General features: G+C 34.9%; 1 protein-coding gene and 1 pseudogene across 1 annotated transcript; one reads left to right on the top strand and one right to left on the bottom strand.

Annotated features, from left to right (window-relative positions):
* Positions 1-295: 295 nt before the first annotated feature.
* On the bottom strand, positions 296-5473 carry IL2 (interleukin 2). Its single transcript, XM_003936236.1, has 4 exons — positions 5042-5473; positions 4892-4951; positions 2512-2658; positions 296-680 (listed from the first exon to the last, which is right to left on the bottom strand). Exons 1-4 carry the CDS (start codon positions 5186-5188, stop codon positions 570-572), a joined length of 465 nt encoding a protein of 154 aa, XP_003936285.1. The 5' UTR covers positions 5189-5473; the 3' UTR covers positions 296-569.
* A 7481-nt stretch (positions 5474-12954) lies between these two features.
* On the top strand, positions 12955-14287 carry LOC101028747 (large ribosomal subunit protein uL4 pseudogene; annotated as a pseudogene).
* Positions 14288-23376: the final 9089 nt, after the last annotated feature.

Here is a 23376-nt window from a genome sequence, read left to right as displayed (position 1 = left end):
CGCTACACCAAATCTATGAAGAGTTTCAAGAATGTTTGTGTTTGGCATTTTCTTTAAGAAGAAGGAAAATATAATCGGCTAAGAGATTTTCTCAGACCAGAACTAAAGGTCTGATCAACTTTTGAAAGGACAAAGCAAGGGCTTTTGAGAAGTCTACATCTTGGTTCTACATATTTCTTCAGGGGAAGAGTGACTTTCGTAAGCATCTTAGCCATCCTATAGTTCACACAAGTAACTAAGAAATATTTCAGTGCTTACTGTGTGCTGTTTCCAAAATAACAAATATCCAGGCTTGTTTATATTTATCAAATTTATTAAATAGTTTTATTAACCAATCTACATAGGCATTATATTTAACATTGAACATAATAATAAATATTTTGGGATAAATAAGTGAAACCATTTTAGCCCCTAGGGCTTACAAAAAAGAATCTTAAAGATCCGTATTTATAATCTTAAGAATAATAGTTACAATAGGTAGCAAACCATACATTCAACAATAAATATAAAATTTAAATATATAAATAAATAGAAGGCCTGTTATGTATTAAATGGGAAGCACTTCATTGTCAAGTCAGTGTTGAGATGATGCTTTGACAAAAGGTAATCCATCCATTCAAAAATTCTATAATGGTTGCTGTGTCATCATCATATTCACATGTGAAAGTTGTTTCAGATCCCTATAAAAGGAAAATTTTAACTTTTTAAAGTACAAAGTAGTTTACCTTATACATAGTTATTCCCTATTGAAGTCTTAATAGGCCTGTCACCTTTATTTTCAAGCATAACAAATGTATTATTCATATTTTCTTGAAATGATCAAAATTATGTGCTAAAATTACATATTTTGTTATGATACCAGATGATAGTAACATAGAAGCTGAGATTTTCCTCATTTGTTAATTCAGTCAATGAACACGAAAAAATTTTCCCAATTGGGTGCAAATAAACATTTAAATAAAAACAGACCTAGACAAATACTAAACGATGCATGTGAAATAAACTTGACCACTTTTCCTCTGAGTATGTATCTGTATCTATGTAAGTTAAATGTATGAATTGATATGCACATTATACTTTCTTCTTTGCTAAATCTTGATTTAGAATCTCCTATTTTTCTACTTAAGTGAATCTCCTTATATTTTCCTCAAAGCAGAATAGAACTAACCCAGAATAAGCTAAGCCTTGCTTCTGTTTGGGAGAAATTTGAAAAAACAGCTTCATAAATACTTAAACTTACCCCCACCCCATCATAGTATCAATGCAGGTGAATTTACCACCTTTTAAAAGTTTAAACATTATAAATTTTGTTCTATGGACTTTTTAGAAATTAGGCTTCTCTGCTGAAAAGAGCTATTTAATGCTGCCTCTAGTTGACAAGCTAAGAAGGAAATATTTTTATATATAGTGAGATTTAAAAGAGAGATTTTCAAATTTGAAGTGATTCCTACCCCGGGAACAAAAAACAAGTGAGATTAGAGTATTCCCTTTAAATAAGTATTCTCTTTAAATAAACTGTTATAGTGTTATATACCCAATTAAGCATAATTATTTAAATATTATAATATCTTGGTTTTTCTTATTTTAAAAAGTACTTGGCTTTTGAAACAGTTTTCAGATTTTCATAGTTTTGTCTTAAATTTGTATCTCAAGAGTTGAATGAGTTGTCTGATGTTAATGATTTTAGAATAAACCTCTTGGCTTAGATAAGGGACTAAATCTGTCTAAGTCCAGATGACCGTTATCTCAATGTATTTTTTTTTAATTCAACTGAAACCGTCTGCTAATAAGTGACTCATTTGGAAACAACTGGAGTTACTTTCAGAAATGTGTTTCTGTTACTGTAATTATGCTGTTTAGGATACCTATTAATGCATGAATTTTGTATTTTAGTAGGTGGAATATGAAAAGGGAGAAGTGAATGTGTTTTATATCACCTTAGCCCCTTGCATGTTTTGCGCTTCCTGTGCATTTACAAATACTTGAGCTTCTGAAAGGGGATTGCCTCTAAAAAGGTGGTTGTTTTTCTAGTCCACTGGCAATTTTCATGGCTGCATTTTTTTTTTAAGAAAAATCTTTTATGGATAGTCCTCCCATCAAATGATAGGGAAACACCTTTTGAAAAGCCTTTCAGGTGATCAGTATTGGCTTTTTCCAGTAATGTTCTGAAGGAATTGAAAAATGTATAATGAAATCTGTCTGCTTTCTGTGAAATTCAATTCAGTACCTTCTCTCAGTTTTGTGTTAATGTGAGAGGTGATGGAGTTTGGGATGAGGCTTGTCCTTTAGTGGATGGTAGGTGCAAACTCTATACTCCCCAGTTTATTATCTAACATTAGAAATGATTCATGTTCACAGTGTACCTAAAATGTAGGCCAGTTACATGCATGGATACTTTACAGATACCAAAAATGTTATGTTACTTAAAAATGTGATACTTTTCCCCTTCCTTTTTTTTTTTTTTTTTTTTTTTTTCTGATTTCCAGGAGAGTAAATAAAGTAATGCCTTACCTTTAGTTCCAGAACTAGTACATTGATATTGCTGATTATATCCCTGGTATCTCTTAAGTGAAAGTTTTTGCTCTGAGCTAAATTTAGCACTTCCTCCAGAGGTTTGAGTTCTTCTTCTAGACACTGAAGATGTTTCAATTCTGTGGCCTAGAATAATAATTATCATCAGCTTAGTTTACACAGAGATCAGAATCAGAAACTAATCTCTAATTTATTTTATTTGGAGTTGCAGTATGGAGTTTTTACCATTCTCTCTGTTCTCAGTATCACTGTAAAGATGGACCAGTAGAGTTTAAATTATAAAACTGGAAAAACTAGGGCTCAAGTACCTATGACTAGCATTAAGTGAGAGTCAACTCATTAGTTTTAGCTTAATTTGGCTTTGCAGCATTTCTGCATCTAAACGCAAATTACAGATGTAGGCTGATTACTTTTTCAGTCCACATAGAAATCATTAGAACAAATCAGTCAGAATGTGGAAGTATAAAAATCACATTCTATGATTCTAATATTTGATAATCTAAGAGTTAAAAAACACAGAATGTTAAGAGACTGAAGGAGCTCTTGGATGCCATCTATCACAATCCCGACATTTTATATTAGGTAACTATAATCATGTAGTAGTGGCTCTCAATATAGCCTGGAGCAAGATACATTTAAGTGACTTAAATATTTACTTTTCTATGATCACTACATTAAGATGCATTTAAAAAATATTAGTTCTAATGAAATTAAAGATTATAGTATTTTGAAAAACTTTTGGACAGGCCTCTTGATTCTATATTATATGTAATATTTTATGATTATATGGTATAATATAAAAGAATTTTCTCCAAAATAGGCTCATTTATGTCTCAAAGCCATCTTTTTGAAGTAGGCAGTGAAGTGTCATCTCCATTTTATAAATAAGGATAGTAAAGCTCAGTATTTGGCCACAAAAATAGGTAGATCCAGGATTAGATTTCAGTTCTTTCTTAACATAGCATCCATGGAATCAATGTTTTTTATTAATTTCCAAAATCTTTTGTAAATATGCAGTGAAAGTTAAATGAACAAATGAATAGAGTTTATCATTACCTTTGGTTTCAAACTATTAGGTTTCAGTGAATTCTACCACCCCCTAAATTATGCACATAATCTCATCTTTCTAACAATCTTCACTGGGAATGGTAGGACTAGACAATACAGATGCCCTAGTGTGTCCATCTATTGCTCTTTCAGTTCACCACTACACATTCTACAAATTCATGGCTTCCATTTTTGTCATGAACTAGTGTCTTTTATATTGCTGGAGTTGTGTTATGTGGCTCTGATTAAACCAGAGAAACATCTGTAAGCTGTCTCCTTTACATCTTTCAGAATAGTAGTTTGGAGCAGATTTCCCTTGAATTAATAGAATTTGGTCAATGGGATTGCATCTGTGTCCCTTTAAATCCAATTATTTTCTGGGCTTGGATTCACCCTGGCACAGGCCCTTTCTGACACCAAATTTTGTTTGTTCTCTCTTAACTGGCACAACTATTAGGAAGCTTTACACACCTAATGTAGCCTAGGAGCTTGGATGATTGTGCTCTATCTGAATCCAAATACAACCAAATGAAGCTTTTAATCTTAGAAAGTAAGTCATATAGCATTATAAGTCTCAAATTCTATTGATAAAAGAAGATATTTAAGTCCAAAATTTTACTTTGTATTTCCCAATGAGAATTTGATCTTTGACACTACTAATATTAGCTAATGCTTGCATGGTATTTATCATATGCCAGACACGGTTCTGAGAGCTTTACATTTACTTAATAATCCTCACAAAACTATGTTAAGTATATACAATTATTAATTTAAGTAGACATGAAACTAAGTCACAAAGAGAGTGGGTAATTTGCCAAAGCTCACGAAAGCTAGGATATGGCAGAGCTGAGATTTCACTTCAGGTATCTGGCCCAGAGTCTATGCTATTAGTTAGTGTTATGCTGCCTCTCAAACACTTAGTAATCTTTCCTAAAACAAGAAAAGATTTTTTAAAGTGGGCTCCTTGGAAATAGATTTTGATATTTTACATACTAAAATGACATAATCAAATATTTAGAGTTTTATATTTTTAAATAAAACCATAAATCATTTTTGTTTAAAATTGTCCTATCAATAAAGTGAGAATATTAATTTTACGTTTTCTTCCTGCTGCCACCAACACACAAATATATACAAAAATACAGTTAAACCATTTTAATAGAGGCTTCATTATCAAACTTGGGTTTTCAAAAAACAGAAATTAAAGTTACTGTTTTCCTCAGATGAGGTGCCATTAATCCCATCTGTGCAAATGCTGACATTACTTTGAATTTTATTAAAATGTACGTTGAATGTAGAAAATTATACTTACCTTCTTAGGCAGGTAAAACTTAAAGGTGAGCATCCTGGTGAGTTTGGGATTCTTGTAATTCTAAGAAAGTATAATGCATTGTTATTAAGAAATGAACTCCATCTGGATTACTAAATGTAATAATTTTAGTAAGGAAGGAAATATACTTACATTAATTCCATTCAAAAGCATCTGTAAGTCCAGCAGTAAATGCTCCAGTTGTAGCTGTGTTTTCTTTGTAGAACTTGAAGTAGGTGCACTGTTTGTGATGAGTGCAAGACTTAGTGCAATGCAAGACAGGAGTTGCATCCTGTACATTGTGGCAGTAGTTGAGGTTACTGTGAGTAGTGATTAAAGAGAGTGATAGGGAACTCTTGAACAAGAGATGCAATTTATACTGTTAATTCTGGAAAAATATTATGGGGGTGTCAAAATGTTTTACATATTACACATATTTTCAAAGACTTTACCTGTCTGAAAAAACATTACCTTCATTTTTCCTCTTCTGATGACTCTTTGGAATTTCTTTAAACCCCCGAAGACTGACTGAATGGATGTAGGTGAAATCCCTCTTGGTTACATTAGCCCACACTTAGGTAATAGTTCTAATTCATGCAATTAACGCCTTCTGTATGAAACAGTTTTTCCTCCTTTCTTTAAGGGGGTGGGGATACAAAAGTAACTCATGAAAATTTTCTCTTTGTCATAAAACTACACTGAGCATGTGAGTAGCATATTGTGGTGGACAAGAGCAAGAGTAAATAGATGAAAAGAATAAATGTTTAGATTTGTTGATTAAACAGGAAGTGTATTGGTTTCCTGTTTCAGAATGGTTTTACCTTTTTATCTACACAATGAGCTAATTGCATACAATAAGATAGATTGCTTCTTACATGTCAGCTAGAGAAATATTAAGATTAGAATACATAAAATGCTTATTAAGCTTGAGGCACTTTTACGCTGTTTTAATTTTAAAATGTTTATCTGTTTAAGTCTTTTAATGTCTGTTGTGCACTTTTTAAAGGGTGTGATAAATACTCAGAAAAAGGTTTGTATTCAAGGATACTGATGCTAGTTTTATAGTGGACTTTATATGTGTTATATGTAAACCAGTCGATGTTTCTCATTTTTATGTCTTTACCTCTTTAATGGATTTTGATTTATCCTCTAAATTACCTGGGATACTATGAGTGTAACAATAATAATTATGAAATATCATATTTCTTTTAGTCAGCATACTAGGACATTTAGGATATATGTTCATTCATCCTCAGTACAGTGCACAAACTGGCTAAACAATGGTACGGGTATATACTTCTATTTAACCTGGGGACACAAGCTTCTGTTCTACCTCCTTATTTATTTTTTACCTGGCTTTTTTTTTTTTTTAAGACGATATTGCCTGTGTTTTTGATTTTTTTGTTTTGTTTTGTTTTGTTTTCAGACAATATTGTCTGGTCTTTAAACAGACATTTACTAGCACCTATTATGCCCTCAGGTACATAGAGAAAGAGAAAAGAGAATAGTGTACAAGCAAGCACTTAGTCTAATTTAGGTCTTGCAGACTTGTGAAGTGCTGGCTCCTATTTTGCAGATTAGAAAACTGAGGCTCACTGAAGTTAAGGAATTTGCTCTAGGGCACTTAGCTTTTATTGCTGGTAAGGGGCAGAACAAGGATTTGAAAAGAGAATGTTCTGACTCAAAAATCCACTCTCTTACCATTTGTATTTTCTCAAAGACCCTGATTTGTAATAGGGAAGGTATGTACATACACAAGTGTAATCCTGTATGAAAGGTGATTGCTGTCTCAGGGGAGGTGGATATAAGGAATTTTCAGTAAGGAAAGATTACTTCAAACTGGATTTTGAGGAGGGTGCATAGGCAGGAATGATTCAAGCATTCTAAGAAACAGTCAATTGTAATCTTTTACAAAAAAACAGAGAAAAGTGAGTTAAGAGTTTTCTATGCATTAGGTAATGTTTGGAGAATATAAAACAAATTTAAAAATAAAGAGTATAGTCCCTCAAGTAGAAAAAAATGAAGAAAAGGTCAGATTAGGGCCAAATATCATAAACATTGGATTACAAAAAAATGCAAAATGTCTGTACATTTCAGATCAAAATCACATTAGCACTGTTACAAGGGGAAGGTTATTTGATAGTCATTTATTTAGTATAATAAAGGTGTCACTTATTTAACATAATAAAATACAACTTTATTAAACTTGTTTTCCTTCTCTAAAGAGTTTCAGTGTCTAATCCCAGCATCATCACTCAGGCTTTACCCTTCCAAAATGGAAGAATTCAGGCCCACTCATTTTCCTATGTGGGGGCTTTTCCAATGATGTCTTTGATGTTCTCCAGTCTTGATATTTATATTTCTCTGGCTAGTTCCATTAGAAAATGGGACAATATATGGCTATATTTCTGGGACCCTATAGAAAATTGAATTCATGGATACCTAGTTTATCTCTGTTATTGTACAGTAGACACCATTATAGAAGTTGGATTTTTAATTTCTTTCTTGAAATACTTGGGGAGAAAGCCACATTCACTGTGACATACTTTCGCTTTCTCACGTCTGACACATCAGCTGGCTTTTCTGGGTATAGTGGCAGTAAAGTCAGTAGTGGATTCCTAACTACCACGTGTGTCATATGTCATACCCCTGCTTCTCCTTCTGCTATGCAGAATTATACTATTCAACAAGAAGTTGTTTTAGTTGCTTAGCATTGTTTGTGACTCAGCCTCTCAGACTCAAGAGTAGCCCAAGTCCCTGAAGCTGCCTACCAAAGAGGTTGCTCACTCCGTTGCACATATTGTCCATTCATCAAAGCTGACTTTCAATGACTCTGCTTTCAATAAGTTTATTCTTTCTGATCCTCTTTCACAGTTTGGTAAAACTTTAATTTGGTTGGTCTGTAGCTTGATGCCTATATTAATTCATCTCTTGTCAGTTTCTGTAAAGGCCTCTTGGCTTTTTAAGTTTCAGTTCTGTTTCTTTGAAATTAGGAACATATTGTTGGAAAATTTCCATACCATCCAGAACTAATTCAGCTAGAAGCTCTGTGTTTACTGTGAAAATCTGAATGACCTTGGGCATAGGTTGGTGATGCATTTGTCTTTATCAGCCCTGTGGTCCTCCATAATGTGATACCACTTTTGTAAATCTGTTCATGATCACAATTATGTCTCTGTGGTGTGTGCTTTTCCATGTGGCAAATTTTAACAATGTTCATAACCTTTTTGGATTGAATATTATTTCAAATTTAGTATTTTATATAGTCACAATTTACTGATAGGAAACGACATCTACAGAGGTTAAGGTGGCTTACCCAGTATCACAATCTTAATTATTGGTGAGGTTAGAGTAAAAACTCAAAGCCTTCCTGACCCCTCATAATCTCATCTTTTTCCAGTGTAAAATAGTGATGCTAAATTCTGGACCCATTAGACTACATAGAGTCAGCTGGATGACACTGTGCCTGCTATTCCATCTTCCTTCACTCTATCAGTGATAGATGATGATTCAGGGAAGGCATCATCCATCTTCACTAAAACAACACTTTGAGTAGCCTTAGGATTTCTAAGAACTTGGAGCAGCTGAATTCACACAGTAGCTACAAATGCTGAGTTTTTCTCATGTTTTTGACTCTTTTTCTGGGGTCTTTTAAAAGCACCAGAACACTTGATGTTTTTTAACGTTTATCTCATATCTAAAGTTCAGCAATGATTGTATCCGTTGTGGATTTAAGCTGCACTGTGCTCTTCAGAGTGCAGTGTTCTAAGGCTAACATGGAAATATCACACTACGCAGTTGTCTGCGTTGGCAGCCAAGAGATACCTTACTACTTAAATGTGATTAGATGAGAAGGGGAGAATCTTCAAAACCTTTGGAAATTTACTTTTTGTGTAACTATGAGACCCCTATGACAAGTCACACAGCAGTTACTAGAGGTAGAATATGATAGATAGTATTCTGACAGTAACAGATTTGCAAAGCACAAGTTTATAAAGCACTTTCACATCTATTTATCTCATTTCACATCTTTTAATGTCAATTCACCACAAAATAGTTAAGGATAGAAAACTTCATGTTGCAGAACTTTTTTCTTCATACATTAAAAACCAAGACTCACAACTTACAGATAAATATTAGCTTTCTCCTCTGCCAAGATAAATTCTTTTGTTAAAATTTTGTGAAAATAAAGTTATTATTTACAGTCATTTAAGCTTTTCTACATCTTATTGTTTTTCCTATTTTATTTCTAAGTTCTCTGTCAAAAGTTTATTCTTTTCTCCTTTAGTGGCTTTGGGTGTACCACTGACAGAGTCCATTGTTCATCCTTCCTAAATAGTGTACATATTTTAAAGATTCTGACCGGATTTTTTTTATTTTAAAATTTATAACATTATTGTCTAATTATAAAACAATGCATATTTATTATAGAAAATTTGGATGATACACAGAATCTTTAAAAAATCAAAAATAAAAATCAACTGTAATCTAATCAGCAAGAGATAACCATTGTTATCACATTTTACTTCACACTTCTGCAGATCAAGAGTGAACAACCAGAAAACAGTAATGCTAGAGAAGCAAATCAACACATCTACAGGACACACTCATGTAACCTATGGAGATAAGGGGAGGGGCCAGCCTCTGCAAATGAGATGGATCTATAGTTCTCGTTACTGGGAAGAGAGGGAAAGCTTTTCCATCACCTCTTGGTAACTGCATTTTTTTACTAGTCGAGCTTCTAGAAGCTGTTACATAGGTGGCTAATTTTAGAGTCATTTGCCTCATATAATAATTTTTAAATGTATGAATATGCACCTAATTCTTAATTCTCTTCTCTATCCTTGACCTGTATCAGGCTAGTTGCACAATATTGAACAAACAACTCTGGACTCTTCACTAGATCATACTAGGATTCCTGCAGAGTTCATTTCACCTCTTAAGCCAAGTCTGTTGGCAGATGAACCTGCCCAGACCTTATGTTCCTTAAAGAGTTGGATCTTCTGTCTCCTACAGTTTAGAAAAATAGGGTAGAATATACTTTAATTATTTGACATCATTTCTCAATGAGGATAACTTGGGAGTACAGCTTACAACTTGTAATGGGTGAAGTAATACAATGCTTTCCTGCTAGTTGTCCCTGCACTCTAGAATAAAGAACAGCCAATTAATCGGGAAGAAAAACAACAACAACAAGCTCCACATTCATCCCATGCTTATCTAAGTCCATTGCTACAGAGGCAGCTATGAGACACTGAATTACTTGGAACTTCCTAAATATCTCACTTTCTTTAGTCCCAAAGAGATTTTTTTTTTAAAGTCATCCCCTTATTCCTGTTGTAGAGAATGCTGATTTCCTCTAATATCTATCCCTCCTTTCTTTTTATAATAAGTCTGATTTTTAGCTGGACATATTGCTGCTCTCCAGTATAGGCCACATTTTCTAGTTTTACTTGGCAGTGAGGTGTGGCCATGCAGATTTAATGGCTAGAGCTCTAGTGGCTTTTCAGTACCTTGAGGACAGGGGACTGCACTCTAGGAATGATAGGGCTGAGAGCTAGGACACAGATAACTTCGTCAAGGTACCAAATCAACTCTGATTGCCTAATTTTGAATTCTTTTATGTGAGAAGGAAACAACCATTTCTTATTTAAGTCACTGTTATTTTGGGTTTCTCAGGCAACTACACTCTGAGTATATTGGGCCATTCTTCCTAGAAAGTTCTTTTTTTATTGTATACGCAAAATATTTAAGGAACATTATTAAATATGATTATGGGCTATGGGAGATACAAAATGTGTTCCTATATTTAGCCTACAGAATTTTATATTTAAGAAAGAAAAACATATATGCAATGCCTCAATATTAGACAATAAGAGGATGGATAAGGAGTTAATTTCCAAGTGTAAGATACATTTATGGTCGATTGGTTTTTGACAAGGATGCCAATACAATTCAATGGGAGAAGAAAAGTCTTCTAAACAGATGGTGCTTGGGATAACTGGATATCTACATGCAAAAGTATGAGACTGGACCCTTATTTCATACCATATAGAAATATTAACTCAAAATGAATCACAGACCTAAGTGAAAGAGCTAAAATTATATTAGGTTAGTGCAAAAGTAATGGAAAAAAATGCAATTACTTTTGTACCAACCTAATAAAATGTTTAGAAGAAAGCATGCAAGTAATATTCTTGACTTTGAATGAGGCAATGGCTAGATATGTCACCAAAAGCAAAACAAACAAAAGAAAAATAAATAAATTGGAGCTCATCAAAATTTAAAAATTTTGCTTCAGAGAACACCATGAAGAAAGACAATCGCAGAATGGGAGAAAATATTTGCAAACCATTTATTTTATATAAGGTTTGTATTGAGAATATTCAAATAATTTTTGCAACTTAACAGTAAAAATACAAATAGCCCATTTCAAAAATGGCCAAATGATTTGAACAGACATTCCTTCAAAAAAAATGTACGCATGACCAAAAATCACATGAAAAGATGTTCAACGTCATTAATAGGAAAAACCAAACCAAAACCACAATGAGATGCCTCTTCACACCCATTAGAATAATTAAAATAATTTTTAAAAGAACAAAAACAAATGTTGATGAAAATACGAAAAAACTTGAACCATCATGCATTGCTGGCAGAAATGTAAAATAGTATAGCTTCCTTGGAAACATTGGCAATTCCTCAAAATATTAAATATAGAATTACTGTGTGACCCAGCAATTCTCCTCCTAGTTATATACCCAAGAGAAATGAAGACATCTCCACACAAAAACTTGTACACAAATGTTCATAGCAGCAGCATTTGTAAAAATCAAAAAGTGAAAGCAACCCAAGTATCCAACAACTGATATTGGATAAATTAAATGTTTATATCCATATAGTGGAATTTTACTTAACACTAAAAACTGAAATGCTGTTACATTCTACAACATGGGTGAACCTTGAAAATATGCTAAGTGAAAGAAGCAATCACAACGGGCAAATATTGTATGATTCCATTTATATGAAATGTCCTTAATAAAGATATGCATAGTGACAGAAAGCAGATTAGTGGTTTCCAGGGGCTGGGGAGGGAGAAAGGGGAGTGACTGCTAATGAGTATGAGGCTTCTTTTTTAGATGATGAAAATGTTCTAAAATTAGATAGTGTTAATGGTTGTACAACTCTGTGAATATATAGAAATCACTCAATTGTATACTATGGTATGTAAATTATATCTCAAAGCTGCTAAAAATTTTTTCCTAGCTTCACAATTGAAAAATGGTTGAAACAGAAGCAGTATGATTTTGGTTTGTGGCCATACTGAAATTAATAATGTCCCAGAATGAAACTAGATTTATCTCTAAGAATTGGGTATATAACCAGTGTATATAAAATAAGTGTAAAGAGAATGAAATGAACAAGTTAAAACTTAAAATTGTCTATATTGTTAAAGAGTAAAAATAAATAGTAAAATTACTATATGGCATTCAGTCACTATTCTCATTGCAGATTATTGTCACCTAATTAAGTCCTAGATATTAAATAAATGGTAATACATTTTCTTTGATTATTAAATGACATCTTTTAATACATCAGTATATTTAAATGTTTGAAAATATTTTAAGATAAATAAGTATACTAATAAATACTACAAAATTATGGGAATGGTTCAAGAAAACTTGGAAGCCAAAATATGATACATGATGCATACAACCAGACCTAACTGCAGGTAACAAGTACACCTGTTCTTATAGCCAAATATTTGACTACTACAAGCCTTGACTGGTATACTAAGCAGTAGAACACTGAGAAGCAGAAACCCCTAGGTCAGAAGATAAAGATTGTGACTTAAATGTATTTAGCCCTCAAAGTGTTTGGATTTTAAGCCAATATTTAATAATAGAGGATGCAGATTGTGACTTAAATGTACTTAGCCCTCAGAGTGTTCATTTGTTTTGTATTTTAATTAAGGCAACATTTTAAAATCAGAAGATTTAACTTAAAAGTCTAGATTGGAGCTTGTGTTTAAAATTCTGAGGATAGCTTTTCCTGTGGCAGCTGCCGGGCTGAGAGGAGCATGGCTGTCTCCTCTCCACCATGGCGTGTGCTCGCCCACTGATATTGGTGTACTCCAGAAAGGGAGAGTCATCTGGCAAAAATGTCACTTTGCCTGCTGTATTCAAAGATCCTATTTGACCAGATATTGTGAACTTTGTTTACACCAACTTATGCAAAAACAACAGAGAGCCCTATGCTGTCAGTGAAATAGCAGGTCATCAGACCAGTGCTGAGTCTTGGGGTACTGGTAAAGCTGTGGCTCGAATTCCCAGAGTTCAAGGTGGTGGGACTCACCATTCTGGCCAGGGTGCTTTTGGAAATATGTGTCATGGAGGCCAAATGTTTGCACCAACCAAAACCTGGTGCTGTTAGCATCATAGAGTGGACACAACCCAAAAGTGATATGCCTTCTGTTCTGCCCTGGCTGCCTCAGCCTTACCAGCACTGGTCATGTCTAAAGGTCATCATATTGAAGAAGTTCCTGAACTTCCTTTGGTAGTCGAAGACAAAGTTGAAGGCTGCAGGAAGACCAAGGAGGCTGTTTTGCTTCTTAAGTAACTTACAACCTGGTATGATATCAAAAAGGTCTGTGCCTCTCAGCAACTGAGAGCTGGCAAGAGCAAAATGAGAAACTGTCACCGTATGCAGCACAGGGGATCCTGCATTATCTACAATTAAGATAATGGTATCATCGAGGACTTCAGAAACATCCCTAGAATTACTTTGCTCAGTGTAAGCAAATTGAATATTTGAAGCTTGCTCCTCCTGGTGGGCATGTGGGATGTTTCTGCATTTGGACCAAAAGTGCTTTCCAGACGTTAGATGAATTGTATGGCACTTGGCATAAAGCTGCTTCCCTCAAGAGTAACTACAATCTTCCTATGCACAAGATGAACAATACAGATCTCAGCAGAATCTTGAAAAGCCCAGAGATCCAAAGAGCCCTTCGAGCACCACACAGGAAGATTCATTGCAGAGACCTAAAGAAGAACCCACTGAAAAACCTAAGAATCATGTTGAAAAACCTAAGAATCATGCTTAGCTAAACTCATACACAAAGATCATGCGCTGGAACACTATTCTTTGCCAGGCCAGGAATCACAAGCTCCGAGTGGATAAGGCGGCCGCAGCAGCAGCAGTACTAGAAGCCAAATCATATGAGAAGGGGGTTGTTAAAAGCATGTGGTAGGTAAGAAAGGAAAGAAGGCTGCTGTTGGTGTTAAGAAGCAGAAGAAGCCTCTAGTGGGAAAAAAGCCAGTAGCTACCAAGAAACCAGCCCCTGAAAAGAAACCAGCAGAAAAGAAACCCACTATAGAGGAAAAGAAGCCTGCTGCATAAACTCTTAAATTTAATTATTCCATAAAGATCAAATCATTTTGGAGAGCTTCTTTTGAATAAAGACCTGATCAAAGAGGCAGAGAGAAAGAAAGAAAGAAAAAAACTCTGAATAAACATATGGCAGCACTGGTAGTCATTTGCTGAAGCTGGACACTACTTATCTCCTTAAATGCCATCATGCAGTGGTTACCTGTGTTCTTCCAACTGGCCACTTTGCTCATTATATCATGTGATACGGTTTGGCTCTGTCCCCACCCAAATTTCATCTTGAATTGCAGCTCCCATAATCCCATGTGTCATGGGAGGAACCCAGTGGGAGGTAATTGATTTATGAGGTTGGAGGTGGGTTTCCTGTGCTGTTCTTTTTTTTTTTTTTTTTTTTTTTTTTGAGACGGAGTTTCGCTCTTGTTACCCAGGCTGGAGTGCAGTGGCGCGATCTCAGCTCACCGCAACCTCCACCTCCTGGGTTCAGGCAATTCTCCTACCTCAGCTTCCTGAGTAGCTGGGATTACAGGCACGCACCACCATGCCCAGCTAATTTTTTGTAGTTTTAGTAGAGACGGGGTTTCACCATGTTGACCAGGATGGTCTCGATCTCTTGACCTCGTGATCCACCCGCCTCAGCCTCCCAAAGTGCTGGGATTACAGGCTTGAGCCACCGCGCCCGGCCTGTGCTGTTCTTATAATAGTTTATAAGTATCATGAGATCTGATGGTTTTAAGGACAGTTCCCCTGCACACATTGTTTTGCCTGCTGCCATGTAAGATGTACTTTTGCTATCCCTTTGCCTTCTGCCATGATTGTGAGGCCTCCCCAAGCATGTGGAACTGTGAATCCATTAAACCTCTTTTCCTTTATAAATTATCCAGTCTCAGATATGTTTTTATTAGCAGTGGGAGAACAGACTAATACATCATGGATCTGGATTTGTAGGCATTTGAGTTTGTATCCTAAACCTAGGGAGAAGTCTAACCTGCCTTGTGAACTTGGGCATGATGCTTCCTATTTATAAGTCTTATTTAGTTTCTATTAAATAGGTCAAAGAATACCTGCCCTTCCTCTGTTCCTCACAGTACTGTTATAAAGATTTAATAAAATGATGTATTGAATGTGCTTTTACAAGTAAGAAGTCCTTACTTTTGGTCTTCTCTGTGAAATCTGTGATATCATTCTGACCATTGAACCAAAGAAATTATTTTTTCCCTCAGCTTTTTGGAAGTACAATAAAAAATAAATAAAAATTGTATTTATTTAAGATAAACAACTTGATCTTGATATTTTGATGTATGTATACATTGTGAAATAATTGCCAAAATCAAACTACAGACATACCTCATTTTATAGAGCTTTGACTTACTGCACTAGACAGACATTGCCTTTTTTTTTCTATTTTAACAAATGGAAGGTTTGTGGCAATTCTGTGTGGAACAAAACTATCAGCACCATTTTGTTAATGGCATGTGCTTACTTTGTGCCTCTGTGTCACATTTTGGTAATTCTCACAATTTTTCAAACTTTTTCGTTATTATATCTGTTATGGTGTTCTGTGATTGGTGATCTTTGATGTTCCTGTTTTAATTATTTTTGAGCCCCAGATATAAGACCATAAACTTATTGAAATATGTTACATGTATTTTGACTGTTCCACTGACTGGCCATTTCTCTGTCTCTCTCCCTTTCCCCAGGCCTTTCTATTCCCAAAACACAACAATATGGAAATTGGACCAACTAGTAAACCTACAATGGGCTCTAAGTGTTCAAGTGAAAGGTAAAGTCACATGTCTTTCACTTTAAATGAAAAACTAGAAATGATTAAACTTAGTGAGGAAGGCATGTTGATAATCAAGATAGGCTGAAAGCTAGGCCTCTTGTATGAAACAGCCAAGTTGTAAACACAAAGGAAAAGTTCTTAAAGGAAATTTAAAATGCTACTCCAATGAACACACTAATAAAAAGAAAGCAAAACAGCCTGATTTTTATATGGAGAATGTTTGAGTGGTCTGGATAGAAGATCAAACCAGCCATAACATTTCCTTAAGCCAATGCCTAAGTCAGAGCAAGACCTTAACTCTGTTCAATACTACAAAAGCTGAGCACTGAGGAAGTTGCAGGACAAAAGTTAGAAACTAGGAGATGTTAACTCATGACATTTAAGGAAAGAAGTTATCTCCATGACATAAAAGTGCAAGTTGAAGCAGCAAATGCTGATGTAAAAGCCGCAGCAAGTTATCCAGAGATCTAGCTAAGTTAGCTGATGAAAGTGGCTGCACTAAACAACAGATTTTCAACATAGACAAAACAGTCCTCTATGGGAAGTAGATGCCATCTAGGACTTTCATAGCTAGACAAGAAAAGTCAATGCTTAGCTTCAAAGGACAGGCTGACTCTCTTGTTAGGACCTAATAGAGCTGGTGACTTTAAGTGGAAACCAATGCTTGTTTACCCTTCTGAAAATGCTAGGGTCCTTAAATCTACTCTGCTCTATCAATAAAACAACAAAGTTTGGATGATGGCACATGTTTTTATAGCATGGCTTACTGAATATTTTAAGCCCACTGTTGAGACCTACTACTCAGAAGAAAAGATTTCTTTCAAAATACTGCTGCTCATTGACAGTGCATCTAGTCATTCAAGAGTCCTGATGGAAGGATTAATGTTCTTTTTATGCCTACTAACACATCTGTTCTGTAGCATGGATCAAGGAGTAATTTCAACTTTCAAGTCTTACAATTTAAGAAATACATTTTGTAAGGCTATAGCTGCCATAGATAGTGATTCCTCCAGTGGATCTTGGCAAACTAAATTAAAAAACCTAGAAAGGATTTGCCATTTTAGATGTCATTAAAAACACTTTTATTCATAAGAGGAGGTCAAAATATCAACATTACTAGGATTTTGGAAGAAGTTGGTTCCAACTCTTATGGATGACTTTGACGGATTCAAGTCTACAATAAGGAAAGTAACTGCTTTCTCCACTGTAGTCTTGAATGGGGAGATGGGATGGAAGTAGCAAGAGAACAAGAATAAGAGTGGTGGATGCCTCTAATTCCAGCTACTCGGGAGGCTAAGACAGGAGAATTGCTTGAACCTGGGAAGCAGAGGTTGCTGTAAGCCGAGATGGCACCACTGCACTCCAGCATGGGTGATAGAGCCAGATTCCATCTCAAATAAATAAATAAATAAATAAATAAATAAATAAAAGTGGAGCCTGAAGTTAGAACTGAATTGTTGCAATCTCATGATAAAGTTTGAATGGACAAGGAGTTACTTTCTATTGAGGAGCAAAGAAAGTGCTTTCTTGGGACGGAATTTATTCTGGGTGAAGAAACAATATAAACATGGTTGAAATGACAAAAAAAAGGGATTTAAAGTACTCAATAAACTTAGCTAATGAAACTGGGGTTTGAGGAAACTGACTTCAGTTTTGGAAGACATTCTACTGTGGATAAAATGCTATCAAACAGTGTCACATGCTACAGAGAAATCTTTCATGAAAGGAAGAGTCAGTTGATATGGAAAACATCATTATTTTCTTATTTCAAGAAATTGCTACAGCCACACCGTCAGTTGTTAGTTATAGTATAAACATAACTTTTATGGACTAGAAACAAAAATTCATGTGACTCACTTTATTGAAGTATTTGCTTTGTTGTGTTCATCTGGAGCCTAATCTTCAATATCTCTCAGGTAAGCCTATAATGAGCATATCCATTATCTCATGTAATTATGATATTGTGTCTGTGTGTTGATGGGATGTTATAGTGAGAATATTTAACGTCTACCCTCTTAGCAAATTTCAAATATAGAGTATTGTTAACTATAGTCATCATGCTCTACACTAGATCTCCATAACTTATATATCTTGCATAACTGAAACTTTATATGTTTTGTTCAACATCTCCCCATTTCCCCTTTTCTGCAGTCCCTGGCAACCACCATTCTATATAATGCTTCTATGAGTTCAACTGTATTAGATTCCATATTTAAGTGAGATACTACAGTATTTGTATATCTGTGTCTGGCTAATTTCACTAAGTATAATGTCCTCCAGGTTCACACATGTCACAAATAGCAGGATTTTCTTCTTTTTTAAGGCTGAATAGTATTCCATTGTGTGTGCATGTGCATGCATGTGTGTGTGTGTGTGTGTGTGTGTGCATCAGTCAAATTGTCTTTAACCATTCATTGATGGATATTTATCTTGGCTAGTATGAATAATTCTAAAATGAACAAGAACTGCAGATATCTCTTTGAGATCTTGATTTCATTTCCTTTGGATATATACCCAGAAGTAGGATCACTAGATCATATGGTAGTTCTAGTTTTAATTTTTGGAAAAAAAATCCATATGGTCTTTTAAAATGGCTGTACCAATTTACATTCCCACCAACAGTGTACAAAGGTTCTACTGTCTCCACAACCTCACCAAGGCTTGTTACTTTTTGTCTTTTCAATAATGGCCATTCTAACAGGTGTGAGGGGATACCTCCTTGTGATTTTGATTTGCATTTCTCTGATAATTCGTAATGTTGAGCACTTTTCATATATCTGTTGGCCATTTGCATGTCTTTGGAGAAATGTTTGTTCAGGTCCTTTGCCCATTTTTTATTGGGTTGTTTTTTGCTATTGAGTTGTATGAGTTTCTTATAAGTTTTAGAAATTTATTCCTTCTTGGATATGTGGTTTGCAAATATTTCTCCCATTCCATGGGTTGTCTTTTCACTGTTAATTTTTTCTGCATTTCTCTGATAATTCATGATATTGAGCACCTTTTCATATATCTGTTGGCCATTTGTATGTCTTTGGAGAAATTTCTATTCACGTCCTTTGCCCATTTTTTTATTGGGTTGTTTTTTGCCATTGAGTTGCATGAGTTTCTTTTAAGTTTTATTCCCCCACCACTCTGGGTTTCTTATAAGTTTTAGAAGTTTACTCCTTCTTGGATATATGGTTTGCAAATATTTCTCCCATTCATGGGTTGTCTTCTCACTGTTAATTTTTTCCTTTGCTGTGCAGAAAGTTTTTAGCTTGAGGGAACACTATTTACTGATTTTTGCTTTTGTTGCCTATGATTTTGGTGTCATAGCCAAAAAATTATTACCAAGACCAGTTTCAAAAAGCTTTTTACCCTGTTTTTTTCTAGTAGCTTTATAGGTTCAGATCTTATATTTAACTCTTTAATCCATTTTAAGTTTTTTTTTTATATGGTGTCAGATAAAGGCCCAACTTCATTCTTCTGTGGGTATACAGTTTTCTCAACACTATTAATTAATTAATTAATTTATTTATTTATTTATTTATTTATAACTTCTATTATAGGTTCAGGGGTACACATGCAGGTTTGTTATATAGATAAATTGCATGTCTTGCGGGTTTTGATGTACAAATTACCACCCAGGTAATAAGCATAGTGCCTAATAGGTAGTTTTTCAATCCTCTCTCTCCTTCCGCCCCTTACCCTGAAGTAGCCCCCAGTGTCTCTTCATCTCTTCTTTCTGTCTCTGCATTCTCAATGTTTAGCTCCCACTTGTAAGTAAAAACATGTGGTATTTGTTTTTCTGTTTCTGCATTAGTTCATTTAGGATAACGGTCTCTAGCTCTATCTATGCTGCTGTAAAGAACATGATCTCAATCTTTTTTATGGCTGCATAGTATTCCATGGTTTAACAGCATTTGTTAAAAAGGCTATCATTTCTCCATCATATGGTCTTGGTACTCTTGAAGACAATCAATTTACCATAAGTGGATGGATTCATGTCTGGTCTCCCTATTCTGTTTCATTGATCTATATATCTATTATTATTTCAGTATTATACTGTTTTTACTACTGTAGCTTGGTAATACTTTAGATGCCTCCATCTTTCTTTTTCTTGTTCAAGGTTGCTTTAGCAATTTAGGGTTTTTTGTGGCTCCATATGAATTTAATATTTTTTTTTATTTCTTTAAAGAATATCATTGAAATTTTTATAGGGATTGCATTAAATCTGCACACTGCTTTGGGTAATGTAGACATTTGAACAATATTAATTATTCCATTCTGTGAACACAGGATATCTTTCTATTCATTTTTTTCTTCTTCATTTTATTTCATCAATGTTTTATAGTTTTCAGTGTATACATCTCTCACTTCCTTGGTTAAATTTATTCTTAACTACTTTATCTATTTATTTCTGATGCTATTATAAATGGGATTGTTTCCTTAGTTTCCTTTTTGTATCATTTGCTGGTGGTATAGGAACACAACTGAATTTTGTATGTTTATTTTTATATTGCAACTTAGTTCCAACAGCATTTTTTGAGTAGTGTTTAGGGTTTTCCTTTTTTTTGAGATGTAGTTTTTGGCTCTTGTTTCCCAGGCTGGAGTGCAATGTCACAATACCCGGCTCACTGCAACCTCTGCCTCCCAGGTTCGAGCAATTCTCCTGCCTCAGCCCCCAGAGTAGCTGTGATTGTAGGCATGTGCCACCACACCCAGCTAATTTTGTATTTTTAGTAGAGACAGGGTTTCTCCATGTTGGTCAGGCTGGTCTCAAACTCCCAACCTCAGGTAATCTGTCCGCCTTGGCCTCCTAAAGTGCTTCAATTACAGGTGTGAGCCACTGTGCCTGGCCAGGGTTTTCTACATCTGCTAGAAATACTCCTAGATGTAGATTTTATCATCTATAAACAGTGATACTTCTTCTTTCAAAATTTAATGCCTTTTATTTCTTTGTCTTTCTTTATTGCTCTGTCTAAGACTTCTAGCACCAGACTGAATTGAAGAGGTGAGAGTGGTCATCCTTGCTTTGTTACACATCATTGATCATGATACTAGCTGTGGACTTTTCATGATGGCCTTACTATGTTGAGGTAAGTTCCTTCTGAACCTAATTTGTTGAGAGTTTTTTTTTAATCATGAAAGAATGTTAATTTTTGCTAAATGCTTTTTCTGCTTTTATTGAGATGACCATGGGATTTTTATTCTTTATTCTGTTAATGTGGGGTATCACATTAATTTATTTGCAAATGTTGAACCATCCTCATTCCCAGGATAAATTTTGCTTGGTTGTGGTGCATAAACCAATTAATGTATTATTCAATTCAGTTTGCTAATATTTTGTTGAGGATTTTTGTATTCATGTCCATCAGGGATACTGACCTGTAGTTTTCTTGTGGAGTATTAATTCATTTTAAATGTTTAATTCAGCCATGAAGCCATCAGCGCCAGTGCTTTTCTTTGTTGGGAAGTTTTAGATGAGTCAGTCCTTTTATATGTATTCATCTGTTCAGGCTTTCTATTTCTTGACTGGATCTTTGTAGTTTGCATGTTTCCAGGAACTTATCTATGCCTTCTGTGTTGTTCAATATTTTGGCATATAATCATTCAGAATAGTCCCTTATGAACATTTTTATTTCTGTGTCTCCAGGTGTAATGTCTCTTCTTTTATTTCTGATTTTGAGTTTTCTCTCTTTTTTTTCTTGGTTGGTCGAGCTAAGTATTTGTTGATTCTGTTTACTTTTCAAAAAACCAACTTAGTGTTCTCCATTTTTGTGACTTTTTCTATTCTCTATTTCTTTTTGTTTCTGCTCTAATATTTATTCTTTCCTTATATCTCTCACCTTTGGGCATAGTTTGTTCCTTTATTTATTTATTTATTTATTTATTTATTTAGTAGTCCTCTGAAGTATAACATTAGGTTGTTAACTTGAGATCTTTCTTCTTCTTCTTTGGAGACAGAATCTCACTTTGTCACCCAGGCTGGAGTACAGTGGCATGGTCTCAGCTCACTGTAGCCTGCCACTCCAAAGTTCAAGTGATTCTCCTGCCTTACCATCCCACATAGCTGGGATTACAGGTGCCCACCTGCCACCACACCCAGTTAATTTTTGTATTTTTAGTAGAGATTGGGTTTTGCCATGTAGGCCGGGCTGGTCACAAACTACTGACCTCAAATGATCCTGCCACATGAACCTCTCAAAAGTGCTGGGATTACAGGTGTGAGCCACCGTGCCTGGCCCTTTCTTCATTTTTTGATGAAAGCATTTCTCCCTATAAACTTCCCTCTTATTACTGTTTTTGCTCTATCCTATAAGTTTTGATATGCGTGTTTTTGTCTTCAATTATGTCAAGATTTTTCTAATTTCCCTTTTGCTTTCTTCATTGACCCAGTGGTTGTTCAAGAGTGTGTTGTTTAATTAGTGTGTATTTGTGAGTTTTGCCATCTTGTCTTTGTTATTGATTTCTACTTTCATTCCACTGTGATCAGAAAAGATACTTGGGATGATTTCAGTCTTCTTAATTTGCTAAGACGTGTTTTGTGACCTAACATGTGATCTATCCTGGAGAATGTTCCATCTGTGCTCAAGAAGATTGCATTCTGTTGCAATGTTCTGTATATGTCTATTAGATCCATTTGGGCTACAGTGTTGTTTCAGTCTAATATTTTCTATTGATTTTACTGTCTGGATGCCCTATTGATTATTGAAAATGGGTACTTAAGTCTCTTACTATTACTTTATTGCTGCCTGCTTCTCCCCTCCTGTCAATTTTTTAATATATATTTAGGTGCTCTGATGTTAGACACATGTATATATTTACAGTTACTATAAGCTTTTGATGAATTGACACCCTTATCATTATATAATGATATATTTTTTTCCTATCTCTTATAACCTCTTTTTACTTAAGAAGGCTATTTTGGGCTGGACATAGTGGCTCACACCTGTAATTCTAGCCCTCTGGGAGGCCAAGATGGGTGGATTACCTGGAGTCAGGAGTTTGAGACCAGCCTAACCAACATGGTGAAACCCTGTCTCTACTAAAAATATAAAAATTATCTGAGCATAGTGGCAGGTTCCTGTAATCCCAGCTACTCTGGAGGCTGAGGCAGGAAAATAGCTTGAACCCAGGAGGTGATGGTTGTAATGAGTTGAGATCACGCCATTGCAGCCCAGCCTAGGTGACAGAGCAAGACTCCATCTCAAAAAACAATAAATAAATAAAATAAAACGAATATAAAAAATAAAAAGTTTATTTTGTCTGACGTAAGTACAGCTACCTTTGTTCTCTTTTGGTTACCATTTGCACGAAATATCTTTTTTCATCTCTT

The sequence above is a fragment of the Saimiri boliviensis genome, chromosome 3 (assembly GCF_048565385.1).
Source record: "Saimiri boliviensis isolate mSaiBol1 chromosome 3, mSaiBol1.pri, whole genome shotgun sequence".
NCBI classification, from domain to species: domain Eukaryota; kingdom Metazoa; phylum Chordata; class Mammalia; order Primates; family Cebidae; genus Saimiri; species Saimiri boliviensis.
The sequence above is the reverse complement of the archived record's forward strand: the minus strand, read 5'-3'. Positions and strand labels throughout refer to the sequence as shown.

Coding starts and splice junctions, on each gene's coding strand:
- IL2 (XM_003936236.1), bottom strand. CDS start 5,188: ATGTACAGGATGCAACTCCTGTCTTGCATTGCACTAAGTCTTGCACTC. Junction 4,952..5,041: donor TGCTTTTGAATGGAATTAAT/GTAAGTATATTT, acceptor ATACTTTCTTAG/AATTACAAGAATCCCAAACT. Junction 681..2,511: donor TACTAGTTCTGGAACTAAAG/GTAAGGCATTAC, acceptor TTCCTTTTATAG/GGATCTGAAACAACTTTCAC.